Raw genomic sequence first — 27,538 nt, 5'->3', positions numbered from 1 at the left:
TCTATAGTCTGGCGTAGAACGTAGGCAAAGAAGCAGTTTCACGATAGCGGCCGCCTTCGTATGCGCAACAACCCATGGGGGAAAAGCAACATCTCGATGTATATTGGTCATCACAGTCGCCTAATGTACATGATCTAAGACTTGCAGATGTCCTCTACAGCAAGCATCCTCAGGTTAAGCAGATTTGCGCTCAAAGTAGGTCCATTGGCCCTCCACAGGCTTCTCCTCAAGGTCCTCCCACCTAGTCATGACTGTTAGTACGGGTGCCACAAACCCCCCAAACGTAGGTCGGGAGACAGCGATGAAAGGGAAGAGAGAAACGTACACCTTGGCCTGTGTCATCACATCAACAAGCTTCAGCTCGCTCTCGGCAACCTGGATGACCTCCTCGATGAGGCCAGCCCCGATCTTGGTCTCCAACTCAGAAACCCTAGATATCGCAGAACCAGTTAGCGTAAGCTCTTGCCAGCGACCATCTCAATGGCCTGCCTAGAAACACGTACTGGTCGGCCGTTAATTGCGGCTCCGCCTCCCACTGCACCTTGGCGGTATCATTCAGGTCCTTGCGGTCGGCAAGCAGCTGGTGGTCCTTCCGCTCCGCCTCGGAACGGGGGCCCTCCAGGGTGCCGCCCTCGTCCTTCTCTCCATCCCATTCCTCTTCGCGGACATCCTGCTCCTCGTGCTGGGTCGCGACGACAAACGTCCTGCCGCCGAGTTTCACCGTCCGGGCACCGCTGCCGTCGACGCGACCGCTGACGAGGCGGAATTGTTCGGGCTTCTCCTTAACAATCTGCTCGGCCCTCTTCTCCCACTCGGGGTATCCGGGCGGTACTGTCGCTTCGACAAGACCGAGACGGTGCTTCGTGGTGGCTTCGACCGATTGGCGGTAGAGGGAGGACTCGGGGACAGCCTTGAGCTTCTCGAGGGTAGTGCCGTACAGGTAGAGCAGTGTCGATCGCGGGCTGTTGTGCGTCCAGAGGCCAGTGAGGCCTGTCGGGGTGCCGGCTTCTAGATAGCGAGCAGGCTTGACGCCCGCGAGCAAGCGAAATGTCCTCCGCATGGTTGCGATATCAATTCGCTCGAATTAGTGATCGCGGTGTTTGGTGAAATGAGCTCCGGAGCGTAAGAACGGAAGCTGTTCTAGCGATGCAGTGTCGCTTGGACTTCATTGACCAGTAGATTCCCTTACATAAGTCAGCACCTACTGGTCACGTGACTCAAAATTATGATTCACAGGCGCTCGGAGTATGGCACGTGAACATCATTGTCGTCGCCTATAAACAACATCTCAGTTGACTGCGGCATTCCAAAGAGCTGAAGAAACAGCATTCGGTGCTTCACGTAATACTTGGGTGCCGGATCTGATGGCATTTGGTACTTATACACTGCCATTGAGATGACGCTCCACTGGAGATGCACTACAGATATCGTGACCAATGAGAAGCTCTTTCCACACATAGGGACGCAGGCAGGCAGGCAGGCAGGCAGACTAGTACTGGAGTGACGAAGTAGACAAGCTATTGGAATTCAGTACCGATGTGAAAGTAATCAGTCGCAAAATTCTGGTGGTTGTTCGGAATTCGCCAAACGTGAAAACAAGTCTATATGCAGAAGTCGTAAAATCAACCTTGAACGGACGCGATCAAGACGCTTTCAACCCCCACCTCGAAAGGCGTCAGGCGTCGATGGTGAATCAAAGTACTCCTGGCAGCCACACAGGGCTAAAATAGAAACACGCCGTCCCACGACGATGCATGGTGTGCAACACAGGCGACCCCAGCCATATTGGCTGCAACATAAGAAATCGGGCTTTCCCCGACCTCCGAGGCACACTAGCCAAACCGCCATACTCTGGCAGTCCGAGAGGCATCAACCAAATTCAGACGTGATGAAGCTGCCAACACTGCAGCAGCGGTGGCAGTCATGAAAAAAGGCGCTCACTTCCATCATTTTAAGAAGCGTTCTCGCGGCTCTTGCGGTAGCTGGCCTACAGCGAAAGGGCGTCAGCACGGGTGGGTCCTCGTTATACTTCGTAGGTCGAGGCGCGACTAACCTCCTGCTCAACCTGCAGGCCATCAACAACAGGGGCAAGTTCGCTCAAGATCTCGTAGGCTTTCTTGTGGTACTCGATCTGAGCAGCAATCAGGTCGGCAAGGTTGCGGAGAGGCTCAGGGGTGTCAAGAACCTGTCAAGAAAGTTAGCAACCACTGTCGTATTGGCAAATAGTCAGGTCTACGGACGTTCTTCATGACACCAACGGCCTCCTCAGTTTGTGTGACGAAGTCATCCTCGGCCTTTTCGATCTCCTCCTGGGCTTCAGGGCTCAACTCCTGAGGCTGGGGGTCATCGGGACGCGGGGAACCGGGGCCGATCTTCCAGGTAGTGCCGTGGGCGCGGGCCTTGGCGGCATCGAGAGTCAAGCGCGACTTCTCGACATTCTGCCGGGCTCGGGTAGCAAACTTGAGGTTGGTGTTCAAGGTAGTGTTCCAGCCGGCAAGGAAGCGGCTCTGGATCTGAGCGTCCTGGGCCATGCGGGACTCGCCAACTCGTTCCATAGCCAGGGCATACTTTTCAAGAGCCGTAGCCAAGGGGTCCTCGCCGGTGCCGGTATGCTGCTGGTGAAGCACCTGGCTGCTTGACAGACTGGCGCGGGCGATGGCATGGTTGAATGTCTTGGGTTGGGGCTTCGCCGAAGGGGGAGCGGTCAGGGCTGCCTGGGCCTCGGCCGGAGAACCAGCGGACGAAAGGAGAGTGACCTTCTCGCTGACGGTGCGACCAAGATCCTGGAAAGTCTCCTTGATATTGGGTGGGTAGTCGTAGGCCTCGTTCGAGTATTGCGAGCTTCAGTCATCGGTGTTAGTGGTCAGTTTTCGACTCGTGGAGTCTCGCTGAAAAGAACTCACGTCACAGCCAGCATCTTCTGATGGACTTGCTTGAGGGCATCGACACGCTTCTCGAGATCAATGTAGTCGGGCGGGAGCTGGGTCTGTGGGACGCGAGGAGGTTAGCTCTTTCTTGATGAAGCAACTAATCGGATCGGCGCAAAGAAGTGAACGTACCTTGTCCTCGGCCTGACCAAGCTGCTCCTTGGTATACTGGAAAGTACGGGAGGCAAAAGGGGTGATCGAGGACCCGAAGGAGCTGCATAGAGGGGAGTTCGTCAGCCTGGAAATAGCACTCGCAACCGCCGACGTGAAGGGCATGCGACAACGCACGTGAAGCTCTTGCCGATATTCTTGAAGTCCATCTTGGCAGTGGTTTGATGGCACAAAGCAGGGTGGAAAAAGAAAGACACTCGGTCGCTGCGGAAAGTCGGCACTGATGATGGTGCCTGTTGGACGAGTTGAGGTGGGTTGTAAATGCGGGAGTTCTGCCTCGTGCCTGCGACCAGCTGAAGCAAGATAGACAGGTATCCAGTACGTTAAATTGGCTGCGCAGCAACCTCCAGCATGCTGTCACAAGCTACCCAGGGGTAGCTGGCCAAGTGGACCACCGCATCAGTCAAGCAGGGAAGGGAATGGGTGCTCAGTGCACGTGATTTGAGGGACATTCTTCGGTACGTACTGCCTTGCAGGCACCTGTGGATGGCACTGTGTCCTCGCAGCTTTTCGATGCATCCCTTATTCGGAAATACTGAGGAACAGTTCGTCATGTAGGTTCTGGCTGGGTTTGAGGTCCTAGGCAGGCAGGGACAACTACAGCCCTTGTAAATACCCTTAGTCGTACCTTCACGTCTAAGGTTTCAACTGAACGACCACCTACTTAGTCTCACAAATAGTGGCGACCAGATATTCATTATGGCCCAGCTAAGACTGTTCATGTGCGTGCGGCAAGCACAGAGTCAAGGTTAATTTCGGTTTTGATTCTTTCTTTATGATGCCTTTTGCTTCCTGTCCAAACTCCAACCTCAATACCGACGCTGCTACAGAGAGCTTCTTCTCGTAGCCACCACCGAATGTTTTAGTCGGGCGGCTTAGTGTCTGCCCATGATGGTTCGATATGGCGACATACACTCTCATAATCTAAAAGCTTCGGGTCGCTCAGTGGAAGATGTGCCGTAGTCCAGAACATGGTCCAGTTAGTGTCCTTGAGTTTCCATGTACCCAAGGATCTCTCGAAATACCACTTATTGACGGGGTTGTCTTGTCGGCTGCGCCAGCAGACGCCTTCCGGGAAGCAGCCTCTGACCATGGCGTTGAAGACCACGTCAGCGACTCCGCCGCTTCCTTGGCGACTTTTGAGAACCGCAAACTTATCCAAGTACGGAACCAGTCGTCCTGTCTTATACGCAGTCTCCTCATCCAACCCGAACGGCTTCTCCCATGTCAGGATCGCTCCGCCTTCGTACTCCCCTGCAATGATGATGCCGGCCAGGTTATCATTGACGCGCTCTAGATAGTGCTCAACGTCCAATTCCCGATTGAAGGAGTCGTTGATAAGATTGACCAGTCGTGGCATGTCTATACAGGTGTCTGTGAGCCTCAAGCGCGGGCCGCCTGGCCGAGGAGGAACCCAGGCACTGATTGTGGGATCGGGATAAACCGTAAGCGGCATGCCGCGTTTGACTAAAGTTGCCAAATGGGTCTCGCCGGACATCATGTCGCTCTTTTTTCCGGAGCGGACCCGATCGAGCGGTAGCGATGACGAAAAGACGGGCTTGTCCGTCAGGAGGTTATGAATCAAGGGGTTTTGCCGGTTACGTGTCGTGACACTGGTGAACTGCTGGATCGGCTTGTTTGCTGCAGCAGACGGGGTGCTGATGATGGCAGAAGAAGTTGAGGGCAACATTGCAAGCACCTTCTTCGAAAGGTCGAGGTTCCGGGCGTGGAGCTGCCGCACATTCTCGGGGTATTTACCTCGCCGTGCTTCCGATCCTGAAGGGTGTGTAAGGCCATACATGATGCCCTCAAATTCTTGGTCGAGGTTGATGTATCGATGACACGAGCCATCATGCGCATCAGACAGAGGTGTACCTCCAGCCGGGTCCAGAATGATGACCTTTTCGACTGAAGCAACCTTGGCACCAGGGCTGGAACTGGAGTCAGGCGCTCCAATGGGGCTGTCAGAGGCGCTGAACTGAAGACCGCAGAAAAATTTGGTGAGCGCAATGATAGTTTCGTCGGCGTCCACCACGTCAATGCTCTTCATGTTATGTGCCATGATGACTGGTGGCACGACAACAATGGCATTGTCTCGCAGAGCTCGTAGTAGAAGGTGCGGGTGCTGGACATAAACACCCGATGGCATGAAGCCCTTTGTTTGCGCCGTCTGCGATTCGGCCCCGGCAATGCACTGGTCAAGCAGGATGCTACCCTGCTCGCCAAATGTCTCAATGGCTTGCTGGACTCGCCATGATTGCTCTCGGAGAAGCTTTCGGGACGACGCTCGCCCTTCATCCAGGACAATAAGGCTAACGAGACCTAACTTTCTTAGTTGGGTCAAGGTTTTAGCGATAGCACTCAGCATTTCGTCGTCAACATCCTGAGGAAGCCGTATCTTGACAATTGCCAAGTTAATGGGTTCATCTACTGGAATAGCGGTTTCGGCCTTGAACTCCGTGCCCTGAATGAACTTCGGTGCCTGGTTGATTACTCGAACGGACGAATAGGTTTGGTCAGGCGCCTCTTGCGTCTCTGAAACTTTGCGCCTATTGGAACCATCCTCGCCAGACTGAGGAGCGTATTTTTGAAGATAGCCTTTGGCGTCACGACGAGTAGCCGAGGCCTCTAAGACAGACACAATGAAGTCCTGCAGCTCATGTCAGATAGTGGAAGAGGAAAGGCGGCGGCGAGTCAATAAGTACTCTGTCTTCTGCCCGTTGCCTCTCGCGGGCCTGATTGCTGGATGAATGGCGGACGGCGGAGAGGGCAGTTTGCAAGGCCTCTTCTTGGCGCGTGCCTCCTAACCGCGGGCGGTGATAAAGTCTACAATTGGGCGGACTGTAAGAGTCGAGAGCGAATGGTGCCTAGTGCGGAATTTGTGAGGCCTGATTACAATGACTCTAAGAGATTGTGAAAATAGGAGTTTGAACGCATACCCTTGCAACCAGGTTGCTTGCTTGCTTCAACACTGGAGACCGCATCTTACCGATAACGGCGAGAAAGGCAGGGCATGCCGGGGATGTGCTGGTCGGCCTGTGGTGGCAATATGAGGACAGAATAGAAGGTGAGGCGGTCGGACTACTAAGAACGTGAGTCCTGGCAGACTCAATTCTTTTGTTCCTTCGTAGAGAGTAATAAGCACAAAAAGGAAGTTATAATAAGGTGGGCGAAGGCGTGGAAAGAAGCTGCACTCGGCGCTCGAGTCTGTAGCCGAATAGAGGCAGCGTCTTGGGAGGGGCAAAGGTCAAAGCAGAATCATCCCTTCAGACGGCCATTACGAAGACGGCCAGATTACCTCTGGATCTGTTTGAGCAATGAACCGCCACTGACTAAGTGAAGTTGCAGAGTCAAAGTCGGGAAGAGTTTAAGCGTCGGTGACGACCTGAAGGGAAAGAGACCTGGGCTTAGGCCGGGAGAGCACGAACTGCAGCCCGCCCTGTTCCTCCGACCGAGAATTTCCACTTTGTGAGTCAAGGCGACCTACCAAAGGGCGTACTGATAAGACGATAAGATCAGAGAGGTCTCCATCATGGGGACCGCCATCGGCGACCGTCAAGTATTACCGTACCACCGAGGCGAGCTGTCGGACAAGGAGACGAGGTAAGAGTAGACATATCACCAACCAGAAAAAAAGAAAAGAAAGGCCTCATCAGTTAGTGCGGTTCATCTTCCACCACACTACTTGCGATGCATTCGCATGCGTGTAAAAAACCGACTCAACATGAGAGGAGGAGTGCTCTACCTTATGAGCGGTTGCTTCGTGCGACTAATACTGACTGGGCATCGCTCAACCATGGTATTATAGATGGAGTCTCGCTCCTTGGCATCCCAAAGAACAGCTGCAAAAGCGGGAACTGCCGTAGACGCACCTTACCTGTTGCCTTTCTGAGCTCAATTGGCGCGAAGGCGAATTCTGAATAAGTCGTAAAACGTACGAATACTACCTTACACTACGAATAGTGAAGCAAAAGACACAAACCCAGGGGATTGATCACCCAGCTCCAACTAGGTGCCGTTGACATTGTCGTCCCATTTACCTATCGACTAGGTAGGTAGGTAGGCAGGCTTCTTCTCAGCTCCCAACCGCTGTTTTTTTTATGCCACAGTCGGATGATTCGCCCGTCACTAATCAAAGTACCCAAAGTACCGCTGTTGTCTCTGAGGTCAATGGAAGCAACCCCGCTCTGGCATAGCCGTTGTCGTCACCTCGCCCTTTAAACTCATCTGAGCGAGACCCTGAGGTGCTTTTCGGGCATGTTAGTGCCGCCGCTTATAAGTCACCAACCCCACCGAACATCCCCTCGGGTTTCATTTTCAACACTTGGGTACTTATCTATCAGCTTCACAAGCTTTTCTCGAAATCAATCTGCATTTGCATTCGTTCGCTTTATCGAGCTCATTTACCGTTGCCAACAAATTATTTACAATGACCCAAACACTTCTCTGGATCGGCCTCGGCAATATCGGCAGGGTGAGTCTCCTCCGAGTTCTGAGTTGGAAGACCGGCTCCGATCAAGGTATGCAAGCTCACCTGCTCAGGGTATGTGTAAAAACATTGCGGAAAAGTCCAAACTTGACAAGCCGCTTCTCATCTACAACCGCACCACCAAGCGGGCCACGGAACTGAGCCAGAGCCTGCCCGCTGGCAAGACAAAGGTTGTCGAGTCACTCGGAGACGCCATTGCCGAGGCCGACATCATCTTCACGTGCGTTGCCAACGATCAAGCGGTGGAGGAGATATTCGCAACCGCAGCGCAGCAGAAACTTGAGGGGAAAGTCTTTGTGGAATGCTCAACCATTGCTCCCGGTGCTTCAGAAGCAGCTGCAAAGGCGGTGCTGGACAAGGGCGCGGAGTTCATCTGTGCGCCTGTGTTTGGAGCACCTGCCATGGTAGCTGCTGGCAATGCGACCTTGGTGCTTGCCGGGCCCAAGGCTTCGATTGAGAAGATCCGTCCCTATATTGATGCCATGGCAGCTCGCGAGATCAATATGGCCGATGAGCCGTACCGCAAGGCTTCGACGCTGAAGGTGCTGGGCAACACCGTCATTTTGGGTATGGTCGAGCAGCTGGCCGAGACATATGTGGCCGCCGAGAAGAGCGGACTCGGGACTGGCTATATGAAGCAATTCGTCGACGCCATGTTCGGTGGCAGCCCATACCCCGCGTACTCGGAGCGGATGTTGAAAGGTGACTATTACAAGAGGGAGGAGCCGCTCTTCGCCGTTGATCTGGCGAGAAAAGACGCTGGTCACGCGATGGCTATTGCCCAAGCTGCAGGCACACGACTGCCGAATATCGAAAATGCCGATAGACACCTACAGATTGTCAAAGAGCACGTAGGGCCGTCTGGCGACATGGCAGGCATATATGGAGCCGTAAGAAAGGAAGCTGGTCTAAAGTACGAGAACGACTCTTAAGCAAGGGCCTCGAAATATGCTAGGACCAAATGTCAGACGTCGCCAGGTTGTAGATTATTCCAGACCATGGCGAGAAAATTCTAAAACCCATGAAGCATTGTTAACAGATTAAATTTGATTTAGTGACATAGCCTCAACTGGGTACGCATTGCAGCTACACGAAGTATCATAGGTAGCGTCAATAACTTGAGCGGAGGATCAGGTGGTAAGTCATGACTAAGCAGCGACCATCGAGGAGCTGCCGGCTGGTGCACTGCGCCGACAGCTGCACCCACAACTGACGTCCAGGCTCTCTTACCTACCTAGCTCAGCCTTCTCGACGAGACAGAAGCAATCGACGAAGCAGCACGACAGCACCAACGCGAAACCCGGCATACCTGTACATTCCCATACCTCACCTTCTTCCAAATAGAGTTGCAAAATGGCGCAAGGGTTCGTTTCCATAAAAACGTATGCCCCGACAACCGAAGTGTTGACACAAAAACCATAGGTATAGCATCTTCGTCGGCCTCGTCATCGTCGTCGCGATGGGCGCTGGCGCATGGTTCCTGTCTCCCAAGGGCGACACCCAGATGTATGTCACCCTTACTTAAAGAAAATACTGCGATGGATGATTCCATCATGTCGTCCTTGCGACACAGCTGACATCTTCAACAGCATCTGGAGGTCCTCCCTCCTCCTTGCCCTCGCATGCTGCTACCTCATGTGGGCCATCACGTTCCTCGCCCAACTCCACCCTTTGATCGAACCCAAACGCAGCAACCTCCGAGAGAGTGCCGTGCACCATTAACGACGTCTTTGAGGTGATGACGGATGGCGGGAGAGGAAACGCGATGGGCTACCGATGTACTATTATCGATTTTACACAACTGCAACTTCATAAGGACGGCGTTAAGGGGTTTGCTGAGGTTTTGCCAAAGAACGGCGTGTGAATGGTTGTTGGCAACCGTCGCCTCGCAAACATAGCTCAAGTGCCGATGGATGATGTCAGTCCGCTGGCTATGAGGATTGCGGCCGGACTAGGTATACACCTGAAATGGCGAGACGGCTAGCTATGCAACATCAATTCACGCAATACCGAGTGGTACATGTTACATATTCATCTCGTTTGTCTGGCTTTTGCAGCTACATACTGCCCATTATCCTGCGGCTAGATCACTGGCCCATTCCCTAACGTACATCAACAGAGCCCAAAGGGCTTTGCCATCTGCGGCAATGCTGGTTTCTCCAATGGAATCAACGCCGTCTAGCCCGGCAGCCCAGAGAATGCTGCGTCCTACGGTCCACCGGGCCAGAGCTCCCATCGTAGCTAGGAAGGTGGCAACTCCGTAGCCGCAATCCAGCAGGATACGGAGGGCTTCGACGTTGTTTGCTACGACAGCCCACCCCAGCGATCGAGCCGCAGCTGGGACATCGTACTGCCATATGACCATGAGGATCGGGAATAGCTTAGTCGAAGACGAGACAAGGAGTGCGGTCGAGACTGAATTTGGACGCGAGTATCGGGGTAAAATGTTGAAAAAGTTCAGCGGAGACAACTTGGACGAGGTCATGAAGCGAATGCTCATATGGAAGGCAAGTGTCGACAAAGCGCAAAGGATTACTGTCGGAGCATTAGTTCTTCGTCCGAGATGCCCCCTTATGTCTCTTCAAAATACGTACGGAAGAAGAAATATTGGGACACAATAGACTGCTGTGCCAAGCTGCCCAGGTTGGCACCCTCGCCCCGGGCAGAGATGGGCACCGTCTGCTTCTCAATGCGCGCCCATGTCAAGTACACGTCGAATAGCAACAATAGGATGCCGAGTCGTACAATGGATGACTACGCATAAAATACCATCAGCGAAGGTCCAGTGAGCAAAGAGGTGGTGCGCGTTTCCATGACTTACGTCAAAACGGTCGTCGTCCTTCATTAAGGTATTGTGCAACAGGTGACGATAGACCTGGGGTTTGATCAGGACGAGATCGATGAACAGCACTACGAAATCGTGCTCGACATATTTGTCGCAAAAGTGACCGCAATTCCTGCATACGGTCAGACGAATGTTGTGGCCACTCGACTTGTCGTCAGCGTTGGAATATTTGGTCCATAGTGTCTTGACCGGATGGCGGCACTCGATACAAATCGGCATCGGAAACTAGGGTCAGGGTCGAAAGACGTCGCAAAGTGATTGATCGTTTGGCATGTGTAATTACGGGACCGATCGTTATTTGCGGCTGAATCTTCTTCGAAGGCGTGCAACTCTGATGAACGGCGATTGCAACGCGTGGCATCGTTGTGACCGTCTGCACTGGAGCTTTCTGCGCTGCGCCAGAATCTGGATTCTAGCTTCGTACTTGGAGTCCTTGGACATGGGGGGAAACGGTACCTGTCGCGACCGCAAGCTTGAGCAAAGTGGTTATTGAGTGGGGCCGCTGGGTGCCGGGCGGAGATTCGAGTCGGATTAGTGGGGTCACTCAGCACGGTTCATGTCCACACCTGCCGGAGGGGCAAGAGGGCCGAATACTGGTAGAACGTGACTCTCCCTCGGGTCTCTCCAACAGGTCTGAAAGTCATGTCCCCTTCCCCATTGCCCATCCCAACCTCGCTGGGAACTCAAGTCCGTAGGCCGCTAACTCGGGTCCTCAAACAACACCTGTTCTGTCTCCACTATAAGGACCGCTAATCATTTCAGTACGATAGGGGAGCCATAAGAAGTCCTCGGTACCTTACCTACCTTACCTTGAGGTACTCCGTACCTTCCAGAGCGTTGAAGTCCCTTGGCTTGAGTTGCCTTTGGCCAAGGGTCCCTTCAAGTCCTTGGCAAATTCCGACCCACATACGTCGACGGGCCCCAATGCAACCCGCCGCCTCAAGTAATGGGAGGACACTTAACCCAGTGGAGAGGTGCCCAAATCGCGTACGCTCCCGCTGCCACACCCACGGTCGCCATCCTGCCTGCCACAGCTTCCCGCTGCTGCTTGTCACTGCTTGCTTGCTGCTGCTGCATACGCTAAAGAAAAGGTACACCACCACGGTTCCAATTGTCCATTCATTCGGCCATCTTACATCACCCCCATCCATTCATTCCTCTCTCGACCACCGAGGACTACACTTGCTCCTCCCTTGGCCTCAGCTGCCCATTCTTCGAGAAACCCGCGAGAGCGACACTCTGACATCCCCTGTGAACCTAATCCGCCTTGACCGAAACGCATACTTTATCGCCCGCTCTCTCGATCTCCCTACCGCTCTCAATCCTCTGTGCTTCCTATTCCTAATCCGAAGTCGCCCACGGCGCCGCCGACGCCGACCCTGATCGTCTACTACCTTACTTCAAGCGACCGAACGCTGTCGATGATAGAAGCCACGCGCTGATGCCCTCCCTTTCAAGTGCCTACCACCTAAGCGACAAGGTGGGCGGCCTTGCTCTATCATGGCAGATTCCCTAAACCCGGCTGGGTCGACATCACACATGTCTTCTTCGGCCCTCATGCCAGCACGTCATGATGCCGAAGCCCGCCCACGCAACCGACGCCTCATCAGCACTGTTGAGGATTCTTCCACGGCCGGAGGGCCTTTGGATAGGCTTTCGGCTTCATTCTCCGCCTTGCGTTTACCAAGCCGCGAGCCAAGCCCCATGCCTTCCGGCCACTTATCCCGTGATACCTCCAAATCTGGTGCTCGAACTGCATCTGTTGCCAACCGTCGAAACAATACCGCACCCAACTCGGCCAGTTTCCTCGATACCACATGGTCGCAAGGCTGGGCTTCCATCCAGGGGCTGGCTTCATCCCTCCTGTCTGGCGGAAGTGTCCACGACGCGGGATACGAGTCAGATCACAGGGAAGGGAGACGGACGAACATCAATCCTTTGAAAAGGGATTACTCTACCCCGCCACGGAAGGCTCCCAAAGACTGGGGTCCTGCACCGCCGTCCAGTACTAGGCCTGCTCACCAGGACATTGCGGCAGGCTCTCTTGCGGAAAGAGATGCTGCCCTCAAGGCAGCCCGGACAGCGAGCGTTTTGGAAAGTCATGACGGAGTTAACGGGGGTCTCGATGTGTTTGGCAAGTATAAGAAGAGAAACTCGGACGAGATCACCAGGGACACTCCACAAGAGGAAGAGATCCAAGACCAACTGGTGTATATACACCATGTGCAACCAACTGACACCTATGCCGGCATAGTGCTCAAGTACAGGTGCCGTGAAGACGCATTCAGGAAGGCGAACGGCCTGTGGTCTAGAGACATACTGGTGCGCAAGTGGCTTGCCATACCAGTAGATGCATGCGAAGTCAAGGGTCGCCCTTGCGAACCGCCTTCGCACGAGGGGCAAAATGTCGACTTGCTCGCTCCAACACCGGAACCTCGAAGCGCTCATGGATGGGGCAAAGCGAGCCCGACGCAGCCGCAGCCGCAGCCGCAGCCAGTCGACTTTTTCAGTCTGCCGGTCCTCAATGGCTCAGCGTCTCGACTCTCCAACAACGAAAACCACGAAGATCCTCCCTGGTCTCACGTTCGATGGGTCACACTGGACTCTGTTCCTAAACCAGTTGAGATTGCCCGCGTGTCGAGCAAAACGATTGGGTACTTCCCGCCACGAAGGAAGAAGAGCCTCCGAAGCACCTCGAGTATATCCACGCCGAGACACTCTCTCGATGCTGCAGCAATAACAGCTGGACTCACAGAAAGTCCTGAACAAGTCGGCAGGCCATCATCGCGACGCCAAAGCAATTTGAGCAGTAGGCCCAACTTGCCCGGCACGCCGGGGCGATCCACTCCGGCGTCCTCGAGGAGCAGGATGGGCAGTGATGCGGGTGATACGCGGCCAGCATGGATGAGGAGGCCCGGTGGTGTAGGCTCTTTGGGGCGAAGTGTACGAGCACCTGGTCCGGAGAAAGATTACCTGAACTCTTGGGCGAAGAAACACCTCCCTGGTATCGCCATCGATGAGTCGCTTCCATCAATTTCCGTCATGGGTTCTGAGACTGCAAATTTTGGATTCCGACCGGGTTCTAGCAGCGGCATTGTGGAAAGTCCTTATGACGAGGGACAAGATTTGTTGGCGACGTCCCGACAAGGCTCAGGCCTGGACCGCGCAGCAGCATCGGTAGAGACATGGCTTCGAGGCGCATTCGCAAAATCTCCGGGCACACCCATCCTGGGAACCCGTGGCCGTCAAGCAGACGATCTGGATCTCATCGAGTTGACCGACACAAACAGCGATGATGGAAGGTTGCCCATCCCAGCAGGCAGCGGGGTGACCAATACAGGCTTGCTTGACGCTGCACCAATGATGGTCGGCTCGACTGGGAGGAGCGATGGAGAAGGTTCCGTTAGAGGACGAGGCTTGAGTAACAACGGAGCTGCAGCAAAGGGCAAAAAGTCGGACTAGAGCCCGCCCAAAGCAAGTCTACCTTCCTATGGAAGCGAACGACTTGGGAACTGGGGACTATACATGAGAGTTGCTTTTTCCAATACTGCCAATTCCTTAAACAAAGACTCAGCAGGAGCGCACCTCACGATCCAATTTTCAAGGAACAAAATGCCCACAAGGTGTAGGAGCGGTGTGCAGGTGCCGGATTTATGTACAGTGTTCGCGCATTAAACAGGCGTTAGCGGGCATTAATGGGAGGGGAGGGGGTTAGAAGGGAAGATGTTGCGTGGCCGGTAAGCTGTCGTTCAGCTTCCATCCGAATGGGGACGCGTGTAGCCTACCTGAGACCACCCATACCACCACCCTCAACCCCCCCCCCCCTTTTTTTTTATTTGGTAACTTGTTTACAATTTTTATATTCAAACATTTAGACTTGGGAGCACATTGGTTGCGTCTTTCTACAGTACAAGAGTGGGTTGTGGCCCAGGCTTGGGACATGCAATCGAGGATTGTCGCTTACGTTCGTTTGGACGAGGAGGGAAACTGAAGGGAGATTTGTGGCAAGGAAACGAATCTCGACGCTTCTAAATTCCAATCTTTGGCTTTGATTATATAGCATCATTCAAGCCCAGCCAGCTTTCAATACCACAACGCTTGAATTACGAGATACAGTTCTCTCGCTTACTCAACTGTTGCCTCACATTGGAATACTTGTATGCATTTCATAGGTCCATCGCTCAGGAATGTCCGGTATGATATTTCTCTCGCAATTGCAAGTAATAAATACGAAGCTCCCGTGACGGGATGGTATCATTTCGCGATACATCCGCGATGCACCTTCCGTCAATGTCGCTAGTTAACTTTTGTTGTAGATACTTTAGAGACGGCTGATAGAATTCGCGCAAAATCATCCTACTGCCTTCTCTACTGAGGCCCCAAACCCAGGTCGAGATTCATGCTAGCCAGGTCGCCGTTATTAATGCCGAAAAATTGGAACCTGAACACGATAACGTCAGCTCACTGCGGTGTCCTCGTTGCTCAACCGTGGCGTCTGCTTACCAATCTTCAACATTGAGCGTGTTTGGGACAGGTTGCCCTTGAGCAGATCCTGTGCTCCAGCTGTCACTTGGGCTTTGACCATCCGGCATCAATCCGTCAAAATTCGCCGTCCAGAGATTGCTGTTGAGACCGTTATTGTTGTTGGAGGTCTGCCCTTGACCATGTGACTGTTGTTGCTGCTGTGGTTGCTGCTGTTGAAAACCTTGCATGCCGGATCCAAGGACATTCGCGCCTTGCGAAGGGCTTCCGCTCAACCCTGTTTTATTAGTGCCTCGTGGCTGGAACTGGGTATTTTGCGCCGGTAGACCACTTTGCATGTTAGTGTTCTGCAGTTGCGCCATGAGGCCTGCGTCTATGCCTTGTTGATTCGGTAGCGGAGGCGACATGTGTGGAAACGCCGGCATACTTGCGCTATCTGGGAAAAGCTGATCGGGTTGGAAATTTTCCCACAAGGACTGAGAAATATTGGGTGAATTGCGCGTAACAAGGTAGAGGTCTGGCGGCGTGGCCGGCACAGAGAATGAAGGGTTGAAGGGTGTAGCTGGCCTGGTCTGCGGCCTAGAAGAGGTTCCGCCCATGAACGTGTCTGCGTTCTGTCTCGCATTGGGTGATGTGATAGGCGGTGGCATCGTCTGCTGATTTGGACCACCGTCGCCCTTCATGTGGCTGGGGGTCTGTGGGCGTGATCTTTCGTAGGACTCCTGAGGCGTTGGAGTGTTGACGCTGAAGTCGATCGCCATGTCATCGTACTTCCTCTTAGCGACGTCCTGGGGCCGCTGTTGCTGCTCGAGCTGCGCCAACGCCTGCTGTGCTTTCCTATGCCTCTTGCCCGCAGCCTTCTGCAATCGTTCCTCAAGAACTTTGTTTCCTATGATGGACTCAAACAAGGTGTATACCATCTTTCCTACCAGCCAAACTCGGGACACTTCCTTGAGGGCCTGCATGCATGTTCGTAACCTGTCCTGGGTCACCTGCTGGATCGATGGGACCGGTGACCTCATTTGGTACACGTGCATGATGAGTGCTGAGAATAAGCTGTACACGACAAAAGCCGGACAAAATCGAAGTTCGCCGTGAGCTGCCAAGTTCTCAATGATGGAGGTAATCATAGCCGCGGCTTGAAATGCGATGTTTCGTGAGGGATAGGGAGAATCGTCAGGAAAACGACTGCCTCCATTCGGTGGCATGTGAGCCCTGTGTAAAAGGCACAGTGTCGTGTAATAATTCGAGTGCAGCAGGGCTGACCAGAAGTGATGCCGAGCAACCTCCCAGTACACGATCTTTGGACAGTTTTGAAGCCAGTCCGCGAGAGCCATGTCGCTGTGTGTCAAGTCGATAGCGTTTCGCTGCCGACCTTTGGAGGCTACTGAGTACTGCTGGGACAGCACCAGACCCATGATTTCGCAGAGTTTGACGTACTGCATGAAAAATTGTACGTGTATGGGGTCGGGGGGATACTCGCTGTTACGATCGCCATCATCCTCGATGAAGTCATCCTCTGTGAGCATTTCAACGTCGGAATCATCGAGGTTGATGTGGACTGGTCGGCCGAGAGCGACGGCAACAGACCTATCTCGTGTGAACAGAGTCCACCAGATTCTTTTCCATAGTCTCTTGTCGGAGCGGCTGAGTTGTGACTGCTCAACACTTCGATGCATTCCAGAACCCTGAGCAACGATGGTGGCGACTCGACTCCAATAGAAAACGTTCTTGGTGACATCTTCCGGCCCTTCCCAGTACCAACCCATTAACAGTAATGACTGCACAATGGTAACCCGATCGTCCTCATAGTTGGCATCGTATAGGGCCTTCGCTCTCTTGTAGAAGGTCAGGGCAGCGGGCGTCGTCGAGCCGTTGGCATCCATTAGTTGCGGGTTCGTGCAGACTCTTGAGCCGGCCAGCAGCACAGCCTGCAAAAGCAAAAGGGACGGGGGGTTCTTGGGATCACGGTATTGTCGCATGAAGCGGGTCCGGTTAATGACCGGAACGATCGGATGAATCCATTTGAAGTAGGAGTCGATGAGCTCATCGCATAGCGACCTCGGTGGTAGTAGGAAGGCACCGCGCTGGTGCAGGATATCGATTTCGACATTGTCCAGCTCGGTCAGTCGGGCTCTGGAACCCCTGACATTTTCGGGTAGAGGGTAGTGGACAACGTCTGACGAGCCTTGTCGATCGTGTACGAGCAACGTCAGATTGGACGACTCTCCAAGATACGCAACCCTGCCGGCATCTGTTATTGGGGCTCTCGTGAACTTGGGTTTCATCACCAGGTTGAGATAAGTGCCACTGTCAACCTCCTCCTTTCGGGCTTGCGACTCGGTGTAGGTGGACGACGGCGTGCCATCCGTGGTGTGATAAACAGCGGGGGTCCGCGGCGGGAAAGTCCCAGGCCCTGGGGCAGGCACACTGGGAGCTCTCGGTGAACGATCATCGACATTGTCTCCTTTCTCGCTGGAGCACACCTCAGTTAGCCCATGATTGAGAGCCTGTGGAAACGGCGAAGCTGAGGCAGACCTGTCCGAGTCCTTGTTCGTTCCGGCATTGGTAGTCTTCTTGCGCTTAGGGGTCGGAATGCGACATTCTATCTGGAAGGCGACGCAGTTCGTGCAAGGAACGCCGAGGCTCGCGGCGTCGCATCGTACCTGAAGCAGATATTAGAATAAGAGGTTCGGCGAAGAGAGTCGATAGGATAAAAGTGCAAATGAAAATCGGTTGCTAGTGGGAGGTGGCCGTATCGAAGTGTAGTCGCCCCACGAAAGAGGACACAATTAGAGAAGAAGACTATTCGTACCTTGCGGGCGTGGCATGTCTGTACAATACAGAGTCACCTATTAGCTTTGATTCAGATAAAGAAGGGTCTACAAGAGGTGGGCGTGAGATCTCGCAGTGCCGCAGTGCACCAGTAGAGCGCAACGCGGCGCCGCGGCGCGGGCAGCGATACCTCGGCACAAAGTGGGCAGAGGGGCCACGGAATGGCGGGCGCGACAAAACACAAAGGTGGGAGACTACGTACCTCGCAAGCTCTAGAAGCTCGTTGCCTGTTCGATTCAACAATAAATTAGCACACAGGCTGTACCCGCCATTGATTGGAAGATAGCTACGGAGAGAAATCAACAGAAGGGAGGTTGGTGGTGAGGAACGAACCTGCGAAAACTCAAGTGGTTCGCCGCTGCGGCGGCGGCGGCGGCAGCAGCAGCAGCAGAGGCAGCAGAGCTACCTTGGGTGTTGGGACTCGTACCAGCGGGATTGGAAGACGTTCCTTGGGCCTGCGATGGCGACTCGGACTTTTGTGGTGACTGATGCTGATTTTGTTGCTGCTGTTGCTGCTGCTGAGCCGAAAGGTCGGTCGAAGACATATCGACATCCATAGGGAACGGTGGAGCGTGAGCTGCGACGGAGTCGTGAAGGTAATGTTGAAGAGACTCGTCGATGAATTTCTCCGGTCGACTAGTAATAGGAGGAGGGCCAGTGGGAGGGAACAGGTGTGGCAGCGGCCGAGTCACTGGCTCTGGTGGCCCAGGCGCAACAACGTCTGGCTCTGGCTCTGGCTCTGGCTCTGGCAGTGCTGGTGCTAGTATCGGTGCTGGTGCTGGTGCCGGCGTTGGTGTTGGTGCCGGTGTTGGTACTGGTACTGGGACTGGGATTGACGGAGGCAGCGGAGCCTGGTGATTATGGTGGTAGTGGTGGTGGCTGGTCTGGCCGGCTGGGTACGGGGAGTGGGAGTGGTGTTGGTGGTGGTGGCCCTGTTGCTGACGCTGGTAAGGCTTCTGGTACTTCTTCTGGTACTTCTGATGTGCGCGAGTATTGTTCAGGTGGCGTGGGTGCGGGTACGTGTGCAGGTGCGGATGCGGACGCGGGTGGAGGGGGGGTGAGGTGAGCGACAAGGAGTGGGAGCGGGAATGGGCGTGGGAGTGGTCAAGCGGTGTTTCCCCTGATGCCGGTGCTGCTGATGGGAAGAGGATGGACCGGCGGGACGTGGAACTGGAGGCGGTGGAGCTGCTAGTGCCGGTGCTGCTGGGGCTGGAGATTGATGAGATGGAATTCGGAAAGTGCACGTCTGCCGACGCTCCTGCTGCTCCCGCTGTTGGTGATGCTGTTGCTAATGCGGACCGTCCCAAAGAAGTAAAAGATGGATCGCCAGCAAGTCCGGAACCTACAGGTAGGTGCAATGCAAACGTGGGAACTATTACTCCTGCTCCTTCGGATATTCCTCCTCCTTCACTTATATCCGCTCCTCCCGTAGCAAACAACTGATGTTGCTCTGGCGGCTCTTGGTGGAATGGGAAGAGCACTGACGTTGGATTGGTCTCGCCTTGTTGCCGCGGTCCGGCAATGGCGTTGTAATTGTTCTCTGTCAGGATCCCAGATTCGGCCGCGTCGACAAACTGAGCCGCTGGAAGGTCAATGTCACGGTCGATACCGAGGTCAAGGCTGAAGGTCAAGTTCAGGTCCAGGTCGCGGCTGACGTGATGGTCGAGGCTGTGCTTTCTGACCTCAACGTCTGTGTCTTTGCTCAACGCTGAAGGGCTGGCTCCCTGTTTTTCTCGTTCAGATCCAAAGTAGTTTCGCTGCGACAGTGGTACGGATACGCTTTGTTGATAATGATAATGCTGATGGGTTTCTTGCTGGGTTTCCTGCTGCTGCTTCAATAGCACAACTCCGGGGAACTCAATGTCACCGTCCTCGTCAAGATTCGGCACACTTGGCCACGGGACCACAGCCATTCAACTTTGCTCACAGGAGATGGCTGATCTCCTGCTCTCGGATGGAAGGTTCTCCTTTGGCTGGCGGCTGGCGTGTATTGCTGTCGTGTAACTCGGATAATTAGCTACCGCGTACAAGGTGGTGTTTTCTTTGCGCAGGAGGAATTTCGACTGCCTGGGCAGAAGCCAGCATGTTCTGCAAATACAGATATGAAAAGACGACGGTCGATGGCACTGTAGTTCAACGGCAAGTACAAGGACCGTCGTGGGTCGCATACCTTCAAGTAACCTACAACATGGCATACCGCGAACGAGGTCCCTACAGACCTAGAGCTGCTGTCATGTATGCTGCTCAAGATCCCTGTTTTCCTGCCGAGATACCCTGGTGTTTTTTTTGTGGACGCTTTTTCTTGGTCTGATGGTTGAACAGAGTTGCCGCCTGTAGGTTTGAGGTCGGCCGATGACGGGATATTAGAGATCAGGATCAGAAACCAAGTCGTGTCCACCCAGATGCCCGCTGCATATGCCGATTTGCCGCTGCTTGCGTTCCTTCTTGAGCGGCCCCTCTTACCATCACTAAGCTATTCACCAGCCAGCATAGACAGAAAAGGCAGTCAGCTTTAGCTTTAGCAGTATCGAGCCCTTGGCGTTTCTACCGCTTGCTGTCGCCTGCTCCCGGGTTCAACGTTGCATGCGACCCACTATTATGGTATGCACTGCACTCTCTCAACGTTCACTCGCTGCTTCTCGATGTCTCGCAATCGGCTCCCGTGTAAGTAAGGTAAGCTCGCCTGCCCTTGTCCCGGGACGATCTGCCTTGTACCATGAGCAAAAGGAAGAGTCGAAATTTGAAAGGCCCAATCGCACCGAGGGAGGTCAGGCCAGTCATCTGGTCCCAGCTTCGTTTTCTTTCAGATATCGGATCCAGTTGAGGCTCGACTTGTCCAACTAAAGCCGCAGCGGGTCCTAAAACAGGCGTTATTTTGCGTTTCGTTCCTGGTGATCCGCAGCTATGCTTGCTTTTGAGGCTTGGGTGTTTTGCGCCGCGACAAGATACGCGTGAACGGGAGCGAGCATCGTCTATTATAGACAACAGAGACGATAACTAGAGTCTGGAAGAAAGGATCCGGCTACGTGAGCTGACACCAATACCAAGCCCCCAGGTACAACGCAAAAAAGAATCACATCATGCCCGTCCTTAGCATGTAGTTTCTACGTGACCAACGCCAGGTTTCGCCTCTGACGCCGCCAATGGTTAGCTTGGTGGTTCCCTTGGCTCTTGACGCCGAGATTATGGTCCCGTGGGTGAGTGTGGCAGCCTCGAGGAAGTGTACCCCAGGCCGATGGAATAAGAAGCCACAAACGTTTACGGGGCAAGCATGTGAGACTTTTCAACGGTGCAGCCGCTCCCCCGCCAGCGTCTTGGCTCCGGCTTCTAGCGAAGACGGAGTGATCGTGTGCCATGGCCCGCCCATGATGTAGGTACGTAGGGTACCTCGGGTATGTGCAGAATTGAGGTATCAAGTGTGACGGGAAGCTAGCCTGCGTAGCCCATGAGGCAGCCGGACATGAAGCAGTATTTGTTGCCGCAGGTGGCAGTGATTCAGAATCCAACCCACGCCACAGGTTGAAAAAGTCATGCGCTACTTCGTGTTGGGAATCAGAGACTGACGAGTGAACCCACTCGTTCCGCTCCTCCCCGGCCATCCATCTCACATTTGTTCTTTTTGATGCCCTTTTCGAACCGGTAGGTATGGGTATGGGTATGGGTGAGGGTGAGGCTGGGCGCAACCCGCTAGATCTGGGGTAAAGAGATGGAATTGGACATGGTGGACGGGGAATGGACTCCTAAGGGTGCGGGTTGCGGTTGCAGACCCAGGCTCCAAGGCAGGGAAGGGCAAGGGCCAGGCGCAGGCCCGTAACTTAAGGGGCGGGGTGCAGGCTGGGCGCGCGCGCAGATGCAGGTAAGGAGCAGGATCGGTGCGGTGCGGTACGAAGTAGGTACGGTGATCGAGTGGTGGTGATGTGCTCCTGCTTCTGCTTTGGGAGGGCCGCTGTGGTCGCTGTGGTCATCGCGGTACGTCGCGGCACGTCGCGGTAAGGGTATGGATCGGGGGTGTGCTCCGAAACGGTCTGGTCCGCGCATGCATTACTTCTTTAGGCAAGGACCACGCTGTGTGTCTCCGAGTGGATATCTGCTGCCTCCAGGCTCCCTGAGGGGCTCAGAATGCTGCCGAGAAAAGCATATGATCACGACCTCAACTACTGTACATGGCCACGCTGCTCTATGTGCGTCTAGTGTCAATCATGCAGCAGCGCAGCAGCAGCCACAAACTTGAGAGTGCGTGGGTGCTCACTCTCCTGTCTGCACCGTCCAACCTCTCCATGATCGCTCGAAATCGGGAGGGGATGGGGGGGGAGGGACATGGATTGGCTCTGGTCTCGCCGGGCACTTCCGATTGCTGGGCAGCGTTTCCCTGGCCATGGCAAGGGTACCGGCGCATGCGGCAGCACCACCACCATCACCACAACTTGGTAAAATATCCAGAAATTGCCATGGCGATATGCTTAAGTGGTGAAATTGAGAGATGGCGCGGCGCACGGCACTTTTCCAGGGGTGGAAGCACTGACGTTGCGACAGAGTCGATTAGTTGAACTGCTCATCAAGATTTCCGCGCGCGGAACCCGAGCAATGGATGGCACGATGGCGACTGGGATACTAGCTGTAAAGCAATGTGCCGCTAGTGTACCTCCACATGGTAACTAGTACGAGACAGGACTTTTCTCTCTCCATGTGCGAGGGCCTGTCTGTAGGTGCGTGTGTGTGTTGCACAGCCGGTGACAAATGCTTCTGCCAAAGTTGGCTTCGAGACGCCACAAACTCTCCAAGACGAGGCCCTGTGAGGACGGAACCGTTACTGATGCTGTCTTGAGATGACTTCGATCCACCATCGTCGGAGGAACGGCGACTGAACAGTCCCCGCGCTGTTTACCGGTTTGGCGTGTTGATTTAGAGATGCAGCTTCGCCCGTGGGCTACCTACCGTCACATCCCGATGTATCAACGTGCGCGTTACAAAATCGATATTCCTCTTCCTCGAGCATGCTTCTTGAAGGCTGCCAACCCAGAGTGCATTGAGCCCTTGAATCTCTACCGAGTGCAGAAATGACTACAGTTCTCTAGTAGTAAAACATCCAGGCTCTTGCCTCGACACCTGGTCCTGACGTCTACTGCCCTTCCCCAACTTTCATTGCCCGATATATTCCCCGCCTGCTTCAAATTGATACTGTTGTCTACCTAACACTAGTGTACACCTGTCTTCCTCCCCGCCCGACCACCCCCCACCCTTGCAGAATCGCGGGTCCGGCTTTCTCGGCAGGCAAGAGAAAAGCCATGTCCAACTAGCCCGGTGTAGGTAGTACATCCACCGCATTCTCCGATCCTGTAACTTGGCGAAAGTAACCTGTATGGATATATATTATAGGACAGAACAAGACATGTCCAAGGTTGCTACCACATCATACATGCACGAATGAAACGCCCAGCCAAGGAACTAACGTCCAGCATTTGATATCTTCAATCACAAAACTAGGGGCTGGTTGGGTTGCTACGTCTCTACTTCCCCGCATTATGTCCCCGGGTCCTCTCTTAGATCACTCAACTCCAGGCAGATCACCATGCTAGTCTGTTGTAAATTCTGTCATCGCGCGGTTCCTTGCATGGCAGATGGCCGTAGCTCCCCGACCCCCGTCCGCATTGTTCCCTTTCCTCCTGTCCTCTCCTAGCGAACGGGATCAGCTCAATAAAATTCTCACCGCGCTTCCCGTCCCCCTACGGCCAACAGTATATCCCGGAGCAGCCCTTTGGATCACCGGGGATTCACAGGTTTAAATATAACACAATCTCTGTCTAGACAATGCCGAGGCAAAGTAATGTCTGGAGACGGGGGCTTGAGCCGAAATCTCGTCATCGGCAAGAACCACGTATCTGAAGCCAAGCGCTCTGCCCGGACATGATAGGGTGGTGTATAAGGATGTCACCAGCATTCAAGTCGGTCAACGGACGGCACGTAAAAATGGCGATTTGTAGATACAGCTTGCCAAGCTCATCCCGGGTCTTACCGGTGTCTGCAACGTCCAGGATATCCTGCGGGTTGTTTCCATACATATGAACCCATCCCAATCCGGTTATCACCAGGCCTTACAGTAAACTAGTGTTTGATGCCATCATATGTACATTATCCTCAGTCTAATTAAAACTGTGTTCCGCTTTAGCTTTCAAACAGCAAACTATGTCTTACCGTTGGCAGTTGTGCCTTCGGTGGAACTAGACACCAACGTTCCGTTCTGCCCGAGCCTTGGTCGAGACTCCTCAACCTCGGTGCCACTAATGAATGCAGCGCTGACACCCTCTAGAAGCGCCACGAAGACGCACAGTAGACTTGCTATGACAAAATGGCTAATGGTCGAGCCGATCTCCAGCCAAGAGCCCTCGTCCTTCACCACCCAGAAGAAGTATAGTGTGAGGACATCGCTGATAGCCATCACAACCATGAAGAGAGAAGAAGGCGCCACGCCAAGTCTGACATTGAGGATTCCAAGATTCGCCGAAATGAGAGCGAAAGGAATCATGAGCTTGACAACGAGTAGTGCTCCCTGTGAGAACGGATCGAAGATGGGGATCAGGCGATACACGCTGTCCAGGCTAAAGGACGAAACGGAAGCCACATTTCCGGTACTGAAGAAGGCTGATTGCAGCAAAACGAAGAAGAACAACGAGACTCGGGCGTCGGCGAGAGTCAAGGCCCTGAAAGCCGATGTGGACCACTCCTGTGGGCTATTGGTAGTGTCATTCGATAGGTAGCGTCGTTCCCCTTCAGTGCCCTTGCTGAACACGAATACACGATGTTCCAGACCAACCCAGGCGACCAACAAAATACTGAAAGCCACGTAAAAGAGGCCTTCGTAAGAGATGGTCAAAATTACGAAAGTTGGGGCACAGGTCAAAAACATGGTCATCAGGCTATGCTTGTAGTGGTTATTGGGTTGCAGACGCTGAGCCAACGGCATAAGCAGCGAAATGGCTGCATAGGTGGTTAGTAACGCCGGTAAGCTGTCCTATCCTTTAAGACTTACCCAGAACAAGCCAGCCTACGACTTGATTGCCCCGAGGCAAACCCGCCTTGGCCTGGAGAGAAACGGCGCTGGATCGAGTAACTACGATTGCGAGCAAAATCAAGCCGATCTACAAGTCTTCTTGTTAGCCTGTTCTCTTCTAGCCCTTCAACTTGAGAAAAGTTACTCACCTGGACACCGGTCAGAGCCCTGGATATTGGCAGAGCTGGCCTTGCCAAAAGTCTGTCCTCCCAGATAAGATATGCTAAACCAATGGCGGCCATGACGATTCCACCGGCCACACTGCCATACGTCAGTACGTTACAGTTTTCTCTCTCTCTCTCTTTTTTTTTTTTTTTTTTCCTTTTTGGAATGGCATGTGTTGGACGTACATTAGAGAGATGTCCTCGGACTTCATAGCTGGTAGTAATGTGAACAAGCTCATGACCAAGCAGGAGAAGAACCAGACGACAGACAACAGAGAGTTCAACTGAAGAAATCTCAAGCCATATGTCATTGGCCAAAAAGCCGCGAGAACGTAGATGACGGTAAGAACTTCGCGATGAATATATCCTAGGGCCTGTGTGCCTGGTTTAGCATTGTCCACCAGCCAGAAGAAGTGTATCTCACCAGAGACACGATAATGCCTATGTAAGCCATTAGGTTCACTAGAAAGGAAAACACACTCGCTCCGGTCTTGATGTGCCCGAAAAGAACCTTCCGTCCTGCAATGAGAGAGTTGCGTCTGGCCCAGACTTCCTCCCAGAAGACGACGGGGAAGAAGCCATAGGCATAATAAGTGATCGGAGACTTGGAAATGATGAAGGATGCGTACAGCGCTGCGAGGACAGATGTGAATGCCGACGTGCCCCAAGTCGTTCGGGAGGGAGGCTGGCTGCCACGCAGAACATGCAGATCAACGACAACCGTCAGTGCGAACGCCATCCAGCCAAGGTACCCAATTGTGACCAGAGTGCGGAGGAACAGCCAGTCATAAGTCTGAAGGTATCTCAAGCCCTCCAAGGCAATCTTCATGAGAGCAGCAGACTCCTCAATGGCCTCTTCATAGTTGCCAGCGTCAGTTAAGCGTTGGATAGCGGCCACTCGGCGCTCAGGGGCCAGATCGGCGTCGCTCAACGGCTGGAATGGTCGGTAGCGAAGCTCCGTGGCCTTCTTCTGCTCTTCTTTAACCCTGTACATCTCTAGAATTTCGCGAGCGTTGATAAGCGCCGCCTGCGCCTTCTCCTCGATACTTGACGAGATGTAGGACAAGGGAAGCTCGCCAACTGAGTTGGCAGGGAACTCCACACCAATCAAATACGCCATCAGGGCAGCAATATCAGCTTGCGCCACGTCGTGTCTTTTAATTTCATCAAGATGCCAGTCGGAAGAGTACTCGTCGTGTCCCGGAGCAACAGAACCAGAGGAGAGCACCGGCGGTGCAATGCCAGATCCCCAGGTGATCAAGGGTGTGCGAGTGTTGTTGGGATGGCCATCGCCGTGGCTTCCCCAGTCACTCATGCCGTGGTCAGCAGTGAAGACGAAAGCGGTCCGGTCATCGGCGTAATAATTCTCAATGATTTCTGTAATCTCCTTGACACCTTGGTCCACAACCTTGATGTTATGCAAGTATTCCTTCGAGTACGGACGGTACGAGTGCCCGTTGGTATCTAAGCCGAGAAGATGAAGAAAGAAGACGACCTTGTCTTGGCGCAAGGCACTTTCTAGAGTCTCGTTCTTAGCTGCATCGGCGAAAAGCTCCTTGACATGGTCAAAGACCCAGAAGTCCAATTGCAGCGCATCTTGACTGAAATCCTCAAACTCGTGCCCGTATGTGTAGGAATCGACGCGCCCGGGGACAGCGCCTTGCTCGAACATGGGCAAAATATCGGGTGATCCCCAGCTCCAGGTATGACGGCTCCGGTTAAAGACGCTGTCGAAGTTCACAGGGTTGAGCTTCCAGCCAGTCGCCACGGCCGAGACGTCTTCATAAAGACCGGCAATGAGCGCAACATGACCAGGGCGAGATTCAGTCGGCACACGCGTGTGCGACACCCCGAAGGTGCCATGTTCCAAGACGCGGGATCGTAGGAAAGGGGCAAGAGGTCGCGGGGTCAAGTCATCCTCGGATTCGGGGTAGGGGTCGGGAAAGGACTGGAAGGCCTTATCAGCTCGCAAACCGTCTCCTGGAATAGGGTGTCAGAAGCTTGCTATAGGTTTCATGAAGTATTGGAGAAGGTAGAGGAGCGCATACCCACGAAAAGAACCAGACGATCAGCAGGAGCTTTGGAATTTTCCGGTCGATCGACTTGGACGAGCTTCATGCCCGAAACAATTGGACTGACAAAGTAAATGTCAAAAATCGAATAGATATAAGCGAGGTGAAAGATGACGGCGACGGCTAAAAAGCCGGCGCGCGAGGAGACAGCCATCACGGACGAGGGGGAAGGGGAGAGACGTCTCTTCTTTGCTTCGTTGTCGTGTCTCTTGTGGTGTCTTCTCTTGCGCGCTGGAAGGAACTAGGAGTAGTTCAATCAACGATGGCCTGGGGGTATGACACGCCCAGAGTGGGTAATGGATGAGTAAACCCACTCGTTCAGCGCCCGAGTCGATTGGCCTGGTAGATGACGGGGATCAAAAGAGTGAAGGGGAAGAGATCGAGGGCTCTACGTTAGAGAGTGGAAGCGCGTTCATCTCATGGCTCGCGCATTGCTCCTATACTAAGGCAAAGATAATGATGTTGGTGCACAGCGCTGGACGTTCACTCGTGAAAAACGGGAGCA

General features: G+C 53.8%; 8 protein-coding genes across 8 annotated transcripts; 2 read left to right on the top strand and 6 right to left on the bottom strand.

The window, feature by feature from the left end:
* Window positions 1-174: 174 nt before the first annotated feature.
* Window positions 175-1,060, bottom strand: CORC01_13706 (uncharacterized protein; the record flags this gene model as incomplete). Its single annotated transcript, XM_022625322.1, has 3 exons — window positions 175-241; window positions 326-430; window positions 504-1,060. The coding sequence occupies 3 exons, from the start codon at window positions 1,058-1,060 to the stop codon at window positions 175-177; spliced, it is 729 nt and encodes a 242-aa protein (XP_022468168.1).
* Window positions 1,061-1,951: 891 nt separating this feature from the next.
* CORC01_13705 (bin/amphiphysin/Rvs domain for vesicular trafficking) lies at window positions 1,952-3,247 on the bottom strand (the record flags this gene model as incomplete). The annotated part of the gene is made up of 6 exons (XM_022625321.1): window positions 1,952-1,987; window positions 2,054-2,185; window positions 2,241-2,841; window positions 2,904-2,986; window positions 3,060-3,141; window positions 3,216-3,247. 6 exons carry the CDS (start codon window positions 3,245-3,247, stop codon window positions 1,952-1,954), a joined length of 966 nt encoding a protein of 321 aa, XP_022468167.1.
* Window positions 3,248-3,960: 713 nt separating this feature from the next.
* Window positions 3,961-6,082, bottom strand: CORC01_13704 (uncharacterized protein; the record flags this gene model as incomplete). The annotated part of the gene is made up of 3 exons (XM_022625320.1): window positions 3,961-5,748; window positions 5,804-5,965; window positions 6,038-6,082. The coding sequence occupies 3 exons, from the start codon at window positions 6,080-6,082 to the stop codon at window positions 3,961-3,963; spliced, it is 1,995 nt and encodes a 664-aa protein (XP_022468166.1).
* Window positions 6,083-7,527: 1,445 nt separating this feature from the next.
* On the top strand, window positions 7,528-9,309 carry CORC01_13703 (uncharacterized protein; the record flags this gene model as incomplete). The annotated part of the gene is made up of 4 exons (XM_022625319.1): window positions 7,528-7,572; window positions 7,641-8,500; window positions 9,010-9,093; window positions 9,177-9,309. 4 exons carry the CDS (start codon window positions 7,528-7,530, stop codon window positions 9,307-9,309), a joined length of 1,122 nt encoding a protein of 373 aa, XP_022468165.1.
* Window positions 9,310-9,658: 349 nt separating this feature from the next.
* On the bottom strand, window positions 9,659-10,651 carry CORC01_13702 (Arv1-like family protein; the record flags this gene model as incomplete). The annotated part of the gene is made up of 3 exons (XM_022625318.1): window positions 9,659-10,122; window positions 10,182-10,341; window positions 10,409-10,651. 3 exons carry the CDS (start codon window positions 10,649-10,651, stop codon window positions 9,659-9,661), a joined length of 867 nt encoding a protein of 288 aa, XP_022468164.1.
* A 1,281-nt stretch (window positions 10,652-11,932) lies between these two features.
* CORC01_13701 (LysM domain-containing protein) lies at window positions 11,933-13,894 on the top strand (the record flags this gene model as incomplete). Its single annotated transcript, XM_022625317.1, has 1 exon — window positions 11,933-13,894. One exon carries the CDS (start codon window positions 11,933-11,935, stop codon window positions 13,892-13,894), a length of 1,962 nt encoding a protein of 653 aa, XP_022468163.1.
* Window positions 13,895-14,800: 906 nt separating this feature from the next.
* On the bottom strand, window positions 14,801-19,662 carry CORC01_13700 (fungal specific transcription factor domain-containing protein; the record flags this gene model as incomplete). The annotated part of the gene is made up of 6 exons (XM_022625316.1): window positions 14,801-14,873; window positions 14,936-17,580; window positions 17,730-17,747; window positions 17,952-17,976; window positions 18,650-19,037; window positions 19,161-19,662. The coding sequence occupies 6 exons, from the start codon at window positions 19,660-19,662 to the stop codon at window positions 14,801-14,803; spliced, it is 3,651 nt and encodes a 1,216-aa protein (XP_022468162.1).
* A 4,268-nt stretch (window positions 19,663-23,930) lies between these two features.
* On the bottom strand, window positions 23,931-27,187 carry CORC01_13699 (phosphatidylinositolglycan class N; the record flags this gene model as incomplete). The annotated part of the gene is made up of 6 exons (XM_022625315.1): window positions 23,931-24,724; window positions 24,777-24,885; window positions 24,947-25,058; window positions 25,148-25,335; window positions 25,386-26,941; window positions 27,010-27,187. The coding sequence occupies 6 exons, from the start codon at window positions 27,185-27,187 to the stop codon at window positions 23,931-23,933; spliced, it is 2,937 nt and encodes a 978-aa protein (XP_022468161.1).
* Between the last annotated feature and the right edge of the window lie 351 nt (window positions 27,188-27,538).

Source organism: Colletotrichum orchidophilum (assembly GCF_001831195.1).
Source record: "Colletotrichum orchidophilum strain IMI 309357 chromosome Unknown Scaffold_208.1, whole genome shotgun sequence".
Classification (NCBI taxonomy): Eukaryota; Fungi; Ascomycota; class Sordariomycetes; order Glomerellales; family Glomerellaceae; genus Colletotrichum; species Colletotrichum orchidophilum.
The sequence above is the reverse complement of the archived record's forward strand: the minus strand, read 5'-3'. Positions and strand labels throughout refer to the sequence as shown.